General features: G+C 38.7%; 1 protein-coding gene across 2 annotated transcripts in view; it reads right to left on the bottom strand.

Moving 5' to 3' along the window:
* LOC306847262 (DNA topoisomerase 2-beta-like) overlaps window positions 1-18,656 on the bottom strand; it is a 54,961-nt gene that overhangs the window by 18,281 nt on the left and 18,024 nt on the right. For both annotated transcript variants that reach the window (XM_079381109.1, XM_079381110.1), the window contains exons 8-24: window positions 17,980-18,153; window positions 17,637-17,738; window positions 17,390-17,527; window positions 16,937-17,075; window positions 15,814-15,971; window positions 14,475-14,600; window positions 14,249-14,359; window positions 14,060-14,165; window positions 13,861-13,970; window positions 13,659-13,751; window positions 11,621-11,735; window positions 11,335-11,456; window positions 10,925-11,073; window positions 10,087-10,318; window positions 5,426-5,560; window positions 5,145-5,345; window positions 392-587 (exon numbers count right to left, since the gene is read on the bottom strand). In XM_079381109.1, the coding sequence (XP_079237235.1) occupies window positions 392-587; window positions 5,145-5,345; window positions 5,426-5,560; window positions 10,087-10,318; window positions 10,925-11,073; window positions 11,335-11,456; window positions 11,621-11,735; window positions 13,659-13,751; window positions 13,861-13,970; window positions 14,060-14,165; window positions 14,249-14,359; window positions 14,475-14,600; window positions 15,814-15,971; window positions 16,937-17,075; window positions 17,390-17,527; window positions 17,637-17,738; window positions 17,980-18,153 (2,407 nt within the window). The remainder of the gene's footprint in view (window positions 1-391; window positions 588-5,144; window positions 5,346-5,425; window positions 5,561-10,086; window positions 10,319-10,924; window positions 11,074-11,334; window positions 11,457-11,620; window positions 11,736-13,658; window positions 13,752-13,860; window positions 13,971-14,059; window positions 14,166-14,248; window positions 14,360-14,474; window positions 14,601-15,813; window positions 15,972-16,936; window positions 17,076-17,389; window positions 17,528-17,636; window positions 17,739-17,979; window positions 18,154-18,656) is intronic.

Genomic DNA, 18,656 nt, shown 5'->3' with positions numbered 1-18,656 from the left:
TCTGATTTGCATCACTGAAATAAATTACATTTAAAAAATTTAAAAAAACCTTACAAATTTGAACAAGTGTGTGTGTGTGTGTGTATATATATATAGATAGCTAGACAGACAGACAGACAGACAGACAGACACACACACACACTCACACTCATTACATAAATGTATCTATATATCTAAACAAAAATAGACTATAGATATACAGTATATGATCCAAAGTAACTAGTAACTAACTACTTGAGTAGTTTTTTTATCCAATACTTTTTTACTCTTACTCAAGTAACAATTTAGACTATTTCTTTTACTTGAGTACAGTTTTTGCGTACTCTACCCACCTCTGCAGAAGAGGATGCAGGCGAAAAAGAACTGACAGACATATGGATAAACATCTCACCGATTGATATTTTTCCTTCAATCTTCTCTAGCACAAATCGTGCCTGGTTGGAGAGTTTGGCTGCCTCAGCGCCCAGACTACCCACCAGCCAGTCCTTCCTCAGTTTATAATAGTGCAAGCGCAGCTCAAAGAACTCCTTCAAGATATCCTGCACGGACTCATAGCGCTTCAGACAGCCCATGTGATCAAACAGCACCTACAGACCAGATAAGAAAAGTGTGAGGCAAACAGAAATCACATTACTAGTTTCACAACAAACCACAGCGATACACGGATAACACGCTATTAATAATCTAGCAGAGTTTTCCATTTGTTTTATCATTATTTGGTGGATAGCATTTTAAAAGAATTTTTCGTCATGGCTTTGAAAACATGCAGCGATGTCAGGAATCATTTGATAAAGTAGATGAAAATAAAGTGCAAGTTGTACAGCGCTAAGCTGTCAATAGTGTCAACACTATTGTAATACAATGCTGTTAAAGCTTTTGTGTTTAGACCTACTGAGTACTCAAAAGGGAAAAATGACAAAAATGCTTAATACATCCCTAATGTGGTAGTATTCTTCTTACATGCACATCGCTTAGTGTTGGTTTATTTCTATATCAGAATCAGAATGAGCTTTATTGGCCAAGTATGTTTACACATATGAGGAATTTGTTATAGTGACAGAAGCTCCAGAGTGCAACAGAAAGACAGCAACAGGGCAGGACACAGATAATAAAAGAATAATATACAAATAGTCAATGTACAAAGCAGCAAAAACACAACATATAATACAGACAATTATGTATGTACAGGTCTGATATGTGCAAATTTGAATGTGTGAATGTGTGGTGAATAAATAATGTATAATAGAGTTGTGTGTTCCACGTTTATTGTCAAATGTTCATGAGATGTATTGCCTGAGGGAAGAAACTGTTCCTGTGTCTGGTCGTTCTGGTGCTCAGAGCTCTGTAGCGTCGACCAGACGGTAACAGTTCAAAGAGGGAGTGTGCTGGATGTGAGGGGTCCAGAGTGATTTTACCAGCCCTTTTGCTCATTTGCAAATTTGGTTTGCTTACTTAAGTTTGTGTCCATTAAAACCTGCACTAGGAGAACTTTTAGCTCTCATGGCCACATGGTGCCATCTTTAACTCTGAGAAGTTGAAAAAAGAACTTTCAGCAAAAAACGATCCGGCGTCGGTATGGACTGGTCTGAGGAACATCACCATGTACAAGACACCACCCCCACAGTCTGTGGAGAATCAACAACTGGCTGACGATCTCAATGTGTTTTACTGCAGATTTGAAAAGGCCAGACTGACACCCAGCACCCGCTCTGATCTGCACTTCACACATTCACCTTCCCCCCCTGCAACCCCCCTTACTCCCTCCCCCACCATTCTACCTGCGTTTAAAGTCTGTGTAGAGGATGTGAACCGGGTCTTCAGAAAACAGAAATCTAGGAAAGCTTCAGGACCAGACGGTATTTCACCTGCCTGTCTAAAAGTCTGTGCTGACCAATTGGCCCCCATCTTTACACAAATCTTCAACAGATCTCTGGAGCTGTGTGAAGTTCCCTGCTGCTTCAAACGCTCCACCATCATTCCCGTCCCCAAAAAGCCCAAAATCACTGGACTTAATGACTACAGACCTGTCGCACTCACGTCTGTGGTCATGAAGTCACTTGAGAGACTGGTCCTGGCCTACCTATAGGACATCACTAAACCCTTGCTGGATCCTCTTCAGTTTGCCTACAGTAGAGCCCTGCCCGGGCCTCAAATTTAGGCCCTAGCCAGGCCCTGGCCCGAGACGCTCAGGCCCTAGCCCAGCCCACGTCCGACAGCTTATCAGAATTGCCGGCCCGAGTCCAACCCGAGCCCGTCTTTTTTCCCCCTTCTCCTAAAACAGTTTATACTACTGTTTCGGCTATTAAAATAGTTTAGTGTGTAATGGCAAAATTATTATATTTCGTTTTGTTTTTTTATTAAGTTAATTTAGAAAAACGTTGGGAGCATTTTTGTTCGTTAAATAGCCTATAAGTTTTAGTTTTTTTAAGTAACGACCAAGCGGCCAGCGGCATGAGCTGATCATAGCCTATGTTTGATCAATTTAGCCTTCTCATATCATCACGACTTGCCTAAAATAAAATCTATAGCTATACTAAAACAGTTCAAGCATATAACAATGTTTAAACATTAAACCTGCGCTATAATAATAATGTGCGCTATATCTAAGTTTGTGCGGAGAGTGGAAGCTAAAGCGCGCTCTGCAGGACATGGAGGCACCAGCTTTGGATTTTTTTTTAATAGCCTACGATGTCATTTTTTAATTTTTTGATAAAGGTAAGAGTAATACATCATTCGGACCTGTAAAGGGTCTACTTGTATTTGTGTGCACTCACAATACCAACAAAAGGTAGTTCTTTTATAAAACAAAGAAAACAAACATGATTTTGCCGTCTTGAACAGGAGTGATTCACAAAAATATCAAATATCTCCTTACTATTTCCCGCAGACACATTCATGGTTATGTTTGCTGGGGTTTTGCAGCAAGCTTTAGCCTATTGCGTGCATTTGAAGTTTGCGGACGACACTACAGTCATAGGCCTCATCAAGGACGGTGACGAGTCTGCTTACAGACATAAGGTTGAGCAGCTGGCTGTCTGGTGCAGTCTTAACAACCTGGAGCCTAGATTATTATAGCCTGGAGCTTAACACGCTCAAAACTGTGGAGATGATAGTGGACTTCAGGAGAAACCCCCCTGCTCTCCCCCCACTCACCATCATGAACAGCACTGTGACTTCAGTAGAGTCATTCAGATTCCTGGGCACCACCATCTCCCAGGACCTGAAGTGGGACAATCACATTGACTCTATTGCGAAAAAGGCCCAGCAGAGGCTGTATTTCCTCCGCCAGCTAAGGAAGTTCAACCTGCCTCAGGAGCTGCTGAAACAGTTCTACTCTGCAATCATCGAGTCTGTCCTATGTTCTTCTATAACTGTTTGGTTTGGTTCAGCTACCAAAACAGACATCAGAAGACTACAACGGACAGTTAGGACTGCTGAGAGGATTATCGGTGCCCCTCTGCCCAGCCTCCAAGAACTTTACACCTCCAGAGTGAGGAAAAGGGCTAAGAAAGTCACTCTGGACCCCTCACACCCAGCTCACTCTCTCTTTGTACTGTTGCCCTCTGGCCGGCGCTACAGATCACTGAGCACCAGAACAGCCAGACACAAGAACAGTTTTTTCCCCCAGGCCGTATCCCACCTGAACAACACATAACACACCCCGGTACTGTACATCTGTAAATAACTCATCAAACCTTCATCTGTACATAGGACACATGCACATTCACAGTTCTGTCTATGGTCATGTCTCTTTTCTGTATATTTTTATTCTTTATTACTATTGTTATTCTTAATTATTGTCTATTCTCTTCATTATTAGTGTTCTTTATCACCTTAATTATATGTTTGTACTTTCTGCACTGGATGCTCCTAACACCAAGACAATTCCTTGTGTGTGCAAACACACTTGGCAATAAAGCTCTTTCTGATTCTGATTAAAGGGATAGTTCACCCAAAAATGAAAATTCTGTCATTAATTACTCACCTACATCGTTCCAAACCCATAAGACATTTGTTCATCTTCGGAATAGAAATTAAGATATTATTGATGAACTCCGAGAGCTCTCTGACGCTCCATAGACAGCAAGGATCCTTACACGATCAAGGCTCAGAAATATAGCAAGGATATCGTTAAAATAATCCATGTGACATCAGTGGGTCAACCGTAATTTTACGAAGTATGCTGTAAACAACGTCTGTGTCAGCAGCACCGTACGCGTTTATACGTTGCATACTTTGTTTACGTATGTGATACTCTCCCAAAATGAAAGTGACGTACGGCCAAGTATGGTGACCCATACTCGGAATTCGTGCTCTGCATTTAACCCATCCAACGTGCACACACACAGCAGTGAACACACACACACACACAGCAGTGAACACACACACACACTGTGAACACACACCCGGAGCAGTGGGCAGCCATTTATGCTGCGGCACCCGGGGAGCAGTTGGGGGTTCGGTGCCTTGCTCAAGGGCACCTCAGTCGTGGTATTGAGGGTGGAGAGAGTACTGGACATTCACTCCCTCCACCTACAATCCCTGCCGGCCGGAGACTCAAACCCGCAACCTTTGGATTACGAGTCCGAATCTCTAACCATTAGGCCACGAAATGGCGCTATAGGGTGACGCAGTGGAGACGAATTGTTGAATAAAGTCGTTATTATTGTCTTCTTTGCGCACAAAAAGTATTCTCGCAGCTTTGTAAAATTACGGTTGAACCACTGATGTCACGTGGATTATTTTAACGATATCCTTGTTACTTTTCTGGACCTTGATCACGTTAGGACCCTTGCTGTCTATAGAGGGTCAGAGAGCTCCCGGAATGCATCAAAAATATTTTAATTTGTGTTCCGAAGATGAATGAAGGTCTTACGGGTTTGGAACGACATGAGGGTGAGTAATTAATGACAGAATTTCCATTTTTGGGTGAACTATCCCTTTAAAAGGTACGCTTTTGGCACTCTAGCGGTTGTTCTGTAGCTACAGCTACTTCGCTCTGTTTATGTATATGACGAGTCACACAGGTACTGGGCTACTCCGCAGTGGTTTATGTTTCCTCAGATTGTTTCTGGCCTTATTATTAATCGAGGTGTGAAATCTCAATAGCTTGATTCGGGAGCTTCAGGAGGGGAGGTTCGTACCATTGAGTTGCAGGTGAGGGGCGACTGCAGTTTGAAGACCTTGTGCAGACCGGCCGCCTCTGCTTGTGCAAGCTTCTCCTCTGTCATGCGCACCACAAACTTCACTGTGGTATCGGTGTGGTATTCCTTATAGTCGCTGATCAGAGGAGGAGTTTTATCTGTTCCTTGGAGCATGGGCTCCAGAACCGACTCCTTATATGCCTGGAAGAGAAAAAAGATCACCAGCGTTCCAGTAAAGAGATCCAGCTTTATAAAATCAAGACTTCTACAAGTGATCTTACCTGAGTCCAGGTGCGAACAGGAAGTTCAATAATCTCAATGGTATTTTTGTCCAGGACAGACACTTCTCCGCTGACCAAATATTGGTTCTGTCCCAGCTCATGAATGGCACCTTTGAAGTTCTTGTACCTGGGCAGCTAACAAAAACATGAAGAGATGCAGAGAATTCTGATTCTGAGTTTGAAGATCCCTCCATCCATCCAAAGATATGGTATCAGATGTTTCCATAAGCACTAGTAGCAGCTGTTAATATCACTCCTAGATAAGGTCTCAAGAAACAAACACGCTAAAAATGGAAAACACTGGCTGCTTAACGTTTTAACTTCCTTTAGTTTTACTATAATAACAACACAGACAGAATGGCACTTGCACCTGTCTGTTGCAGAGACATTTCAAAAATTGTGTAAACCTTTCCCAAACATTTATTTTGCGAAATCAATAGTTATCAAAAATTATCAATACCTTTTAATTATCAATTAGGCTACTAATAGCTATTAATTATCAATAGCTCTGCAAATTAGGCCAAATTCCTCTTATAAAAATAGCATCTGAATTGTTCAACATTAGACGTGTCAGTAATGAACATACAGGTATTATACAAAATACTGTAAAGTAGGGGCGGGTGATATGGCTAAATAAAAAGGAAAGAAAAAAATAAGTAAAAAGCTCTTAAGCTTAATGAAAAAGAAAAGTAAACAGTAATAAAAGAAGAACAAAGAAACTAATTACGAGCAATAGAACAAGTAAATTTAACAGAACAAATGGCTTGTTTGCACCGAGCGGTACGGGTCAGTACAGTGCAGTACAGTACAGTACGGTACGGGACCGAACACCCAGATTGATAGGCGTGGTGTATGCTGGAAAGTAGCGATCGACGATAAAGCGCGACAATGAACAATAATAGCCATTACAAAAGTAAGTACAAAGTAGAAGGGGCTTATATAAGAGGAAATAAAGACAAAAGCAAACAATTAAGTCAAACGTATGCTACAAAGTCAGTGCTGTACAGTAAATTTCAAAATAAATATATAAAGTTAATCATAACTTTGTGCTCAGCCAAAATGAAGTGAAGGTGAAGTGAAGTGGTGAAGTGACATACTGGCAAGTATGGTGACCCATACTCGGAATTCGTGCTCTGCATTTAACCCATCCAACGTGCACACACACAGCAGTGAACACACACACACACCGTGAACACACACACACACACACAGAGCAGTGAACACACACACACACCGTGAACACACACACACACAGCAGTGAACACACACACACACACAGCAGTGAACACACACACACACACACACACACAGCAATGAACACACACACACACAGCAGTGAACACACACACACACACAGCAGTGAACACACACACACACCGTGAACACACACCCGGAGCAGTGGGCAGCATTTATGCTGCGGCGCCCGGGGAGCAGTTGGGGGTTCGGTGCCTTGCTCAAGGGCACCTCAGTCGTGGTATTGAGGGTGGAGAGAGCGCTGGACATTCACTACCCCCACCTACAATCCCTGCCGGCCCGAGACTCGAACCCACAACCTTTGGATTATGAGTCCGACTCTCTAACCATTAGGCCACGACTTTCCATTAGGCTACGAAATTTCAAATCATAATCATAACTTTGTGCTCAGCCAAAATGATATGACCAGGAACAAATAATAGATTCATGAGACCACGAATGCCTGATAAATATACCCAAAATGAATTGTATCTCATGTTTAATCACTGCAGAGACATCAGAACCAGCGGCAAATGTCAGAAGGACTAGCCGAGCTAAGGCTGCTCGAGGCGGATACATGAGCACTGAGCGCCTGGAGCTCCGAAATCGGCGAAGCAAATTATCCAAATAGGCGCTATATCTTTATAAATAAACCGCAGATTTGAGTTTTAAACAACTACATTCTCGCCTGAAAAACTCTTAAAACTACATTCCATGACAGAATGAGTAATATTTTGAAAATGATGCGGGTTTTTGGGCAATGACGTTTCACAAGTCCACAAGAACAGACAAGAACGTTAAGACACGGCTATTGTCTGTAGAGCCCTGCACAGGCCTCAAATTTAGGCCCTAGCCCGAGACGCTCAGGCCCTAGCCCGGCCCACGTCCGACAGCTTATCAGAATTACCGGCCCGAGTCCGACCCGAGCCCGTCTTTTTTCCCCCTTCTCCTAAAACAGTTTATACTACTGTTTCGGCTATTAAAATAGTTCAGTTTTGTGTGTAATGGCAAAATTATTATATTTCGTTTTGTTTTTTTATTAAGTTAATTTAGAAAAACGTTTGGAGCATTTTTGTTCATTAAATAGCCTATAAGTTTTTGTTTTTTTAAAGTAACGACCAAGCGGCCAGCGGCATGAGCTGATCATAGCCTATGTTTGATCAATTTAGCCTTCTCATATCATCACGACTTGCCTAAAATAAAATCTATAGATATACTAAAACAGTTCAAGTATATAACAATGTTTAAACGTTAAACCTGCGAGTGGAAGCTAAAGCAGGACATGAAGGCACCAGCTTTGGATTTTTGCCGTCATTTTTTTTTTTTTGATAAAGGTAAGAGTAATACATCATTGGGACCTGTAAAGGGTCTACTTGTATTTGTGTGCACTCACAATACCAACAAAAGGTAGTTCTTTTATAAAACAAAGAAAACAAACATGATGTGCTTTTTGCCGTCTTGAACAGGAGCGATTCACAAAAATGAACCGAAGCTGAGCGAATACATGCCTCACAGACATGATAAATATATCTATAGAAAGCTTTAAATTATTACTTAACAAAATAAAAAAAAATCGAAAACTCTATTATTATAATCTAACTCTATTATTATAATCTTAATCAATAAAGATGCATATTTCTCTCTAAAGGCGCGTCTAATGAGGAGACGGCGAGTCAGGATCAGCAACTTCATCCTTGCGACACAGACTCAGAAAACATTAGTTTATTAGTAAATAGTTCAAATATCTCCTTACTATTTCCCGCAGACACATTCATGGTTATGTTTGCTGGGGTTTTGCAGCAAGCTTTAGCCTATTGCATGCATTTGAACGCAGAACTATTCTGCTGCGCTGAAGTCACTTGAGCACCTGCTGCTGCTGCGGGACACTAAACACCATCGAGCTGCTCTCAGTCACGGCACGGTCTCCTGTTGTTTCCAACAGCGCAGAAATTTTTTTCATCACTAATCGATGGATGTCTACAATATAAAATAAGGAGAAACCCAAAACAGGCCTGAGGCCTGGCCCGCGTCTGAACTATGATGTGAAAATTGGCCCGAAGCCCGGCCCTAGAGGCGTAAAAAAGTCGGGGCCCATCGGGCCCGGGCCGAAATGCAGGGCTCTAATTGTCTGTGTGGAAATATAAAATTATAGAATACACCGTTTTTTGTATATTTGCGCACTCTGATGTAAATAAGCCCAACACTCGTGGACAGCAGAGTGGAACGAGTGAAGGAGAAGCTTTATCCCCTTGTATCACGCAAAAGTGATGATTCTAGTCAACCAATCAACTTCTGCAGTGAGTTTAGCTCCACCCTTTTGGTACCCTTTGCTGTGCTAAGTACCCCAACAGAAGGGTACCAAAAAAGTGGTACGGTACGGTTCGCTATTTTGGTATCATTCACAACTTCTGACAACTCAAGTTAGTGTGTAATGTTGCTGTTTGAGCATAAACAACATCCCAAAGAGGCACAAAATCACTTTCATGGACTTTTAAATTAAATGTTCCCTCCTGGTGGAATGACCTGCCCAACTCAATCCCAGCAGTCCTTAGCCATCTTCAAGAAACGGCTAAAAACACATCTCTTCCATCTTTATTTAACCCTCTAACTCTAGCAATCTCTAGTCTAATTCTATTCTTAAAAACAAAAACAAAAAACTTGTCCCTTTTAAACTTGCACTCTATTCATTTACAAACTGCTTGTTTTCTTTTTAAAACTAGCACTAGCTTTTCTAATCTTTTTGTATTCTATCCATTTGTTTTTTACAAGTGACCTATTTGTTTTATTATACAATTAACAAAAGCAAAAATGGCCTGTAACACTAGCTTGCTCTATTCTTTTTCTATTCTATTTTATTATTTCTTTTTATTTATTATATAATAAAAAATTAAAAAACTTGCTAAGTGTACTGTGTTAGGCTAACTGAGACTTGTCATAGCACTTGAGTATCATTGCTCTTTTGTTGATTTCGATTGCTTCCATTGTCCTCATTTTTAAGTCGCTTTGGATAAAAGCATCTGCTAAATGTAAATGTGAATCTGCAAAGTTATGACACTCAAAGTTCAATGCAAAGAGAGATATTTTCTTTTACAGAAGTAGCTTTTTAAGGCCTACAACAAACGGCTGGTGGGGACTACAACGAGCTTTGGTGACATCACAAACCCTGAAATTTACATAAACCCTTAAGTTTTATAAAGTTTGCAATATTAACAAGAATAACGTACTGTTTTTGAACAGTTAAAATAACAAAACGCAATGGACATCTTAAGCCTTGCACATTCAAGTTAAAAAATCTGAAAACAAGTATCCAAAAATAAGGTGGATATCAACATTAAAGTTTCTGCAGATATCATGTTATAAATATGTTTTTCCGTCACATGCCTGGTAAACATGCAGAGGTCAGGACAAGAGCAAGGATGAGGTCTTACCATGGGAAGAGGGTCCTGGTGGTTGAGCATACGGTTAATGTTGTTGACGATTTCTCGCGGGTCATAGTTGGGGATCTTGCAGGCCCAACCGGTCCCGATACCCTCAGCTCCGTTCACCAGTACCATGGGAATTATGGGTATGTACCACTCTGGCTCCACCTTCTGGTTGTCATCATACAGAAACTTCAGCAGGCTGGAGTCCACAGCAGGAAACAGCAGTTTGGCCAGAGGACTGTAAGAAAAGATAAAAACTGATTTCTTTAGATAAAGACCATTCAGATAAAGTTAAAAAATAAATAAAGTTATTAAGCAAAATATAGTTACTAGGATTAACGTCAAACTATGTGATGAATGAAATTATACCGTATGTATTAAAAGCATTAGGGCTGCCACAACTAATCAATAAAATAAACTGTTAATGAACATAATTGACAATGAATGGAGACAGATACATGTGTAGTTTAAAGTGTATGAAACTCAACACATAACATTTAACAGCCTTATCTACATGTTAGAATGTCACATGATTATTTCCATTTTGCATAAAGGCTCGTCGTGACAGTAAGCGAGTCTTCTTGAAGCACACCAGCGCAACAGAATAAGAGCACAGTAATTATGACTAAAATACACATTTTACTATAATTTATCTTGTTAGACATTAAATATGATGTGATGAGCAGGGTGAGGCTGAGAGCTGTTCACTTTTGCTTTAAAATTATCAATTGATTTTTTGGTTTAGAATGTAATGCCAATATTTTAACCTTTTTTTGCACATAATGTATAGAATAGCCTACTGCACATTGTTTGGAGGTATGGCACAAAACAATTAAAACATTACCTAAGCATAGTGAAGATGTAACGAGGGCTGGCAGCATCTTTGCCGCCGTTGATACGGGTACCAAACTGACCGAGAGGCTGAAGGATGTTGATATTGTTGCTGCCCACAAAGTTCTGGGCCAAATTCACGATAGTCATCATCAGGGCTTGCTGCAGAAAACATAAAATTTTTTGTCATAAATCATTCATTCTGTTCAATTTCATATATATTTGTTTTTCAATAAATGTATTATAATTATTATAATTGAACATTTTCAAATAAATAAATCGAATCATGGCTTTTGATTCCTGACTGTTATTGCATATGATTTATCGTTAATCAATGCATCAAGAAAACCACTGTAAATCGCTACATCAGTAAGAACCAAGAATGAATAAAAGCAGAAAGGCAAAGAAAAGTTTGCTACAAACTTCGCCGTGATGGTATGCAGACATCTCAGCCACGGATCCAGCCAGCTGGGCCACCTTGACTTCCCTTTTATCATTCCTCTTCATACAGGTGAACAACACCTTCCTCGCACCTGGCTTCATACCTGCATACATCAGATGAAAGCAGACATTAAGTACAGAAGCCCAGCTAAACCACAGACAAGCAGCTAATCTACATCAATATCATTCCAGTCAAACATAATCAGGACGAAGAGAAACGCAGTTCAACATGTTTCAACATGTAAAAACATAACTAAAGATTACACACCATCAACAAGCGATGGGATCGAACGCTCATTGTCAGAATTGGAGAAGAGGATGAGTTCTTTATTGATGAAGTCATTGTAGGACAGGTATCGTGTTGATGTGCCATATAGGAATTGCTGTGATGAGACAACAAAGACGTGCACAATGAATGATCAGACAATCATTAATTATTAAAGTGGTCACTCACACTTGACAGTAAGAAGAAGAAAGAAAATAAATAAAAATTCAGTTTAAAGGAAACACAAGTTGGTTAAGACAAACTGTGAATGTTTAAAAGAACCTCAAACAGTCGTGACACAAAGTTTAAGTTAATTTCTGTGATTAACATTTGTTATTTTACACAAATGTTATTTTACAACATCCATTTTTCCGTTTCCTGAAATAACAATGCTAACATCTTTTAAGAGCAGTGATGCAAACAGGTAAGGGGGGAAAAGTGAGAACCGGGGGCCTGCTCCACATGAAATTGTTTTAAAGATATTTGTTTTACATGCTCATTTGTAGTTACTTTAAGATATGTTTTATTACCTTATATGAAAAACTTTTTTCACTAAATTTTTTTTTAAAGAAATAACATTTTACAAAAATCAAGATTGAATACATTTGGTCAAAATCCCATGTTATAAAAGATGAAGTGCTATGCAGTTCTATTTAAGACAATATTGGCTGATTAAATGGCAATGCTGATCTAAAATGCAAAATGTTTGCCCTCTCTCTCTTCACTGTTCCCACATCTCATACCTCAAATACATCAAATATTACCCTTTTTAGACATAGTTTAGTAAAGAGTAAAGAAAATACTATACAAAACTTACTAGCAGATGCCAAGTGGTTATCAGTCTTACTTTTCCAATACAAATAAGACCAGTCTACCTTTTCATAACTGAATATAAAAAGTTATGACCAGTCAACAACCGGCCCCAGTTCTTTATTTACTCCTATAAGTACCCTTGTAAGACCCCCCCCCAAAAAAATAAAAACACTTTCTCATTGGATCCAAGCAAATCTCATAGGTAACCTATTTTGATCTCAAAAAGTAAGTTGTCACCTAAAGGTGAGGAGTTTGCATCTAAAGGTCAATGTTCAGCAGATTTTAGAATTTCTTCAGAATTTCCTGAAAGTTTACATTTAGTCATTCAGCAGACGCTTTTATCCAAAGCAATACAAGCAATTAAACCTACAAAAGAGCAATAATATGTAAATGCTGTGACAAGTTTTTGTTAGTCTAATGCAAGACACATAACAAGGTTTTAGTAGATAGAATAGAAAAAGTATAGAGAACACTACTAGTGTTAGATGTTCTTTTATTTGTTTTAAATAAATAAAAAGAAAATAAGTCGAAATAATAAAAAAGAATAAGATAATGCTAGTATTAGTGGGTAATTTTTTATAATAAAAAAAAAGAACAAGTCGATAGAACAAAACCAGAATAGAGAACACTAGTGTTACTCATTTTTTAAAGTAGTTTACAGGTAGTTTACAAGTAAAACTATAGGCTGGTGTGTCTGTTTAGGGACGGAACTAAACTCTGCAGGACACAGTCCCTCCAGGACCCTTGTTTAGATTGTACAGTGAATCATTCACAGATAGAAATCCATTCAGATTTAAAGGGGGCATTCAAACAGTACCCAAGATGCAGGGTAGTACTTAGCTTCACTATTTCTGCTTTAAAAGTGATATGTTCACATTAAAGGTCCCCTGAAATGCTTTGAAACACGCAGCGTTATTCTATGTGTTGACGTCATTTTAACTGAAACAGGAAGACAGGGCAGGACATATCAAGCAGCCCGCCTTCAATTCTAGAGAGCATTTGATTGGACCGAAAGTTTGATGAAAAGATGCAGTACCATGTGACGTCCAAAAAATCGTAGCAGACTTTGAATGCTTATATCTTCTAAATGCGAATTTTGTCACAGTTTTGGAGCACACTGGCATACAGATAACCTTAAGACTAACATATTGATTCTAACTTCAATTTCGATCTCATGGGACCTTTAAGAAACATTTCTCTTTCATTGCTGTGTAATTGAGAGCTGTACCTCAGGCAGCCCATGCATCCTCCTCTGCCGTCTGTCCTCCATAAAATTAGTCAGCCACTCTTTCCTGTCATCCGTTTTCTTCTTACTGAAGGCCTGAGCAAGAGTTCATACACAATGTTACCCAATATGTCAAAGTAATATCTGAATAAAAGTAATGTTGCACCAGAAGCAGTACAAACAAGACCAGTAGTGACCAACTAACCAGTGTGATGGCTGCGTCATCTTCAGTGCCATTGTACTTGAACATAATTCGATGTCTCTCCATCTCAGCAAAATATTCCTTTGCTTCTTTGCTTGTACTGGTACCCAAACCTGACAAATATGCAGTAAACATATAGTCATGAATGCTGCTTGTTTTTAGATGGAAACCGTTTCAAGTGAGTAGTAAGCAGAAAACAAACCTTTGTAGTACTTTATGTGCCACGTTTTATAGTTTTCTGTGTGCTTCTTCCATTCGTCAAATTCTGGGATGCTGTAGAATGATAATTCCTGTTTATTCTTACTGACCTAAAGAGAAAATTTCAGAAACAAGTTAAAAAACCTGCGGCAGCACTGATGAACAGAACATTTTCTTTACTGGATGATTATACCTTTACAATGGGTGTGATGAACTCCTCCAGGAAGGTGTGCTTGAGCAGAGATGGCCAGTTGTGATGGAAGAAGTTAATGAGAAGACCCTTGATGTGAGAGCCATCTTGATCCTGATAGTACACAAATAGAAATGATGCATACAGGTATAGGGAACATCTCTGCATACTTAATGGATAGAAAAGACAAAATAGTCAGATGAAGACAAACTAAAGCAGTTAATCGCACCTGATCGGTCATGATCATAATCTTTCCGTAGCGTAAGCTCTTCAGGGAGTCTGGGTCGTCGTAGCTCTTCTTGTACTGGAGACCCACAATTTTAATGATGTTGTTGATTTCTGCGTTCTCCATGATCTACAATCGAAACGAGGTCAACACAAAAAATTATTATTTTATACCATTTGTATTCTCAAAAAGCAATTTCTAACTAATTAAATATTTTTTGGTACAGTGGGATGAAAAAACTTTTTTATTTTCTTTTTTTATTAAATATCAAAGTATAAACAGTATTGTCCCATTCTAGAGGGGGAAACATGGAGTTTCAAATAATGTTACACACACAGAAGTTCTGGGTAAAACAGTGTCGCACTTGTTCAGAGCATGCACGCTGAACCGAAACGATTTAACGATGAGACATTTTAAAATCCTGTCAATATTCATCCTCTGCTCTACATTTTTTTTTCTTCCTTTTTTCCTTCTTCTTTATTTAAATACGTTTAACATCACTGCACCATTAAAACATACAGTAACATACACACACACAAAACACATGATGCCAGTTTAGCAATTTAAATAATTAATACTTCAGTGGTTACATAGATTAAAGCAGTGTTTCTCAACATTTTTTTCAGTCGCGGCATCCTTTGGAAATTTTAACAAATTTGTGGCACCCTACTAAATGTATTTTGTCACAATACTTGAATTTCTAACCTTGAAAAGTATAGCTATTCGGTACAGCAGGGAAGAACTGCAGAATATACTGTCATATAGATATTTTTAATATTATTACATTTTTTGTCCATCAATGGTCTAATAAGAGACTAATTTATATGACAGATTTAAATGTAGACTTTTATTCATATGTACACATTGTTTAATTACCATTATAATCTCACAAATTTTTGCTCACTCTGTGTATTTCTGATTTTACAGTGAAGTAATTTTGTTGCAAGATGATTTCAAACTTTGAATTGAATACAAAATGACAAGTAAGCAGTCAGTAATAAAATAAGAACAAATGAACAAATTATTAATGATAGCACAAATAATTAGCCTAATAATGATACAAATGAAATAAATTGCTTTTTCGTTTTTCAGGTATGTCTAACAGTAGGGCTATTAAAAGATTTTTAAAAGATTTTTATTTATTTTTTACTAGTTATCCAAATATTGTTTAGTCCTAGAAAGCTATTATTATCAGAACATGTGAGCATAACATGGCTGTTAGCCGATCAATGAACAAGAGGGCAGCATTACCAAAGTTTACATAATGTGGTGCAACATCTATCTCCCTAATGTAATTTTTTATTATGGTTTATCTTTCCGTGTCAAGGTTCCTGGAGCTCACCTGTTTGTGTGTGGCCTCCCTCACGTTGAGGATCTTTCCTCTGAGTGGAAACACTCCATATCGATCTCTCCCGATCACTCCTAAACCAGACACAGCCAGGGACTTGGCTGAGTCTCCCTCAGTCAGGATCAGAGTGCACTCTGAGGAGTGTTTCCCCCCTGCACGACAGAGAGACAGTTACTCACGGATCAATCAAGCTTTTCAAACAGCTTTTTCATGTTTACAGTAAGTATTCATCTGCCAAACACAGAAGCTGCTAAAATAAAACTGCAAATACCAAATGAAGATTTTTTCACATTAACGTAAAAGACATGAATGTTTTCACACCGACACAAATGTTTGGCAAATTTTCACATGGTACATATAATATGCCATTTGCTTATCAAGATGCTGATTTATTTGTATTTTTTCTATTTTAATAATATTCTTATGTTGATGTCAGTATTTAATTTGCTATGAGCTGATATGTGACTGATAGCTGTTGCAACTTTCCATTTATGACACTTGCTTGACACAGAGTACTTCAAAAGAAACACTTCAAAAGTCAAACAGTCTCGTTTTTTCACTCGGCTTGGTGTGAACAAGTCAAAAAGGCATAATATTCTTTATGCAAGATATTATATGTTCTATAACAAAATTTCTACATACAAAATTTAACCAAACATTCAAATAACACTAGCAAACATTCAGATAATTGAAATAAAAATCGCATTGCATTAGTCCATTTAGCAAATAAATAATCAACAGATTATCAAAATAAACAGTAAGTTGAAGCCCTAGTTAAACTATTAAGGAGGAAAGAGATTGCATCCAAATATGGAAATACCTCAAATCTCTTTTAACATTTATTACAGTTTTTGGACTGCTCAAAATCCAACCGTGAAGTTTTTACAGCTTGAAAAGTCTTTTAACCATGCTTCTCAAGCTTGGTTTTATTGTGTGCCTTATAAAAAGAAATCACTTCATAAAATATACTGAGATGTATACCGTATATTGCCATTCAGCCTAAAACAAAATACAGATGATTTTTGGTCCATATCACCCACTCACCCTAACGAGCAGACCATGATCTTTGAGATCTGCTGATACAGATGTGACAGTGTTTTATCTGTCATGGACTTACCAGCATCATTGGCGTCATCTAGTTTGGGGATCCCTTTAATCTTGCTGTGTTTGACAGAGGAGCATTTCTTGTTTAGCTGTATCTGGGCCTTAAACTTCACCCAGTTCAGAATGCTCTCCACAATACCACAGTTTGTAGCCTACGATGGGACAAATCAATCAGACATCCCACACATATTAAACACATATTAAAGTCAGCATTAAATCAGAACTGACATTGTTTTTATTTACTTGTTTTCTCATACACAATTCACTGGTCACAGCTTCAGATTCATGTTGATTCAAAGCATGCAACTGTTTTTGTTATGTCTATAAAGCCAGAAGCTCTTAATGATGAGAGGAACTCTAAATTAAAAGGTGATACATTAAGAGCAAAGTTTTATTGTTACAATAAGTGCTACATTTAATGTAAGCTATGTGTCAGAATCATGATAGGAGATCATCACACACTTACAGCTCTGACGAATTTCTCAGACAGAACACATTTGGAGCCAAAGCTTTTGGTCTGCAGAGTCATGTTCTCCTTGGTCTGGGAATCAAAGGTTGGGTTCTCGATCAGGGCATTCACAAATACCCACACATGGTTTTTAACCTGAAATTAAAAAGATTCTCTTAGATCTATTAAGAGACCAAAGAACCAAACATTCAAGTGTCTGGACAGATATTTTATCATATCAGTGTGTTGAACTGTGAATATACACCTGGAATGGTTTCACAGTGACTCCAGCTTTGTTCTTCTTCTTGACCACTTCAATCAGTTTCGACACTATCTGGTCCACAACATAGTCAACATGTCTTCCTCCCTAACATATCACACAGCTCATGAGTATCACATGACTTTAAAAGAAGCATCGTAACACCAGAGCAGTAATCAGAAATCACAAGTGCAGCAGAAGTGCTGAGAAGACTATAGCAGGGCATGCAATTTGATCGTTTTTACGGTTTAGTGTTACAACCCTCTAAAAGTTACACCTTTAAATTCAACCCCTTTAAAGCACAACTGCTATCTCTAATTTCACTAATAAGTAACAGTGTTTCAGAAACCTTGGTGGTGGCAATGCTGTTGACGAAGCTGATTTGCTGGAAGCCCTTCTCACTCATGGTGAGACACACTTCCCAGCGCTCATTCACCATCTCATTCACCACCTTCAGAGCAACGCCCGTCTCATCCAGTTTATCCTTCACATACAGATCCACATAACTGCGGAAACCAGTCACCTGCAGCACGAGACACAAACGCAGATGCTCATGAGGGAGACGGCTGTCTAAAACGTTTCTGTCTATTAGATTTAAAGGGGTCATGACATGAGAAACCAAATTTCCCTTGATCTTTTGATGCAGAAGAGGTCTTTGTATGCTTAATACATCCTGCAAGTTTCATAACTTAAATGTCCTCATTATCAATAAAAAAGCATTTATGTGATAACCCTCAGAAAACAAATGGAGTGAAAGAACGTTTTGACACGTTTGGTTTATGTTTGCGTATTTACATTTATATTAACGTTCGCGTCTTTGTACAGACATCAGAAGGATCCCAGGGTAAGGAACAAGTGGATAGTTTATTTTCAATGGCATCCCAGATCATGTCAGAGGATTGATCGGAGGATTTTGTTTTGTAAACGAGGCACAGTGTCATGGAGAGTTCACAAAGAAACATTTGTTGAAAGATGAAGCGGTACTAGATCTGACTGATTCAACCGTAAGTAAATGATTTCATATTG

The sequence above is a fragment of the Barbus barbus genome, assembly GCF_936440315.1.
Source record: "Barbus barbus genome assembly, chromosome: 27".
NCBI classification, from domain to species: domain Eukaryota; kingdom Metazoa; phylum Chordata; class Actinopteri; order Cypriniformes; family Cyprinidae; genus Barbus; species Barbus barbus.
The sequence above is the reverse complement of the archived record's forward strand: the minus strand, read 5'-3'. Positions and strand labels throughout refer to the sequence as shown.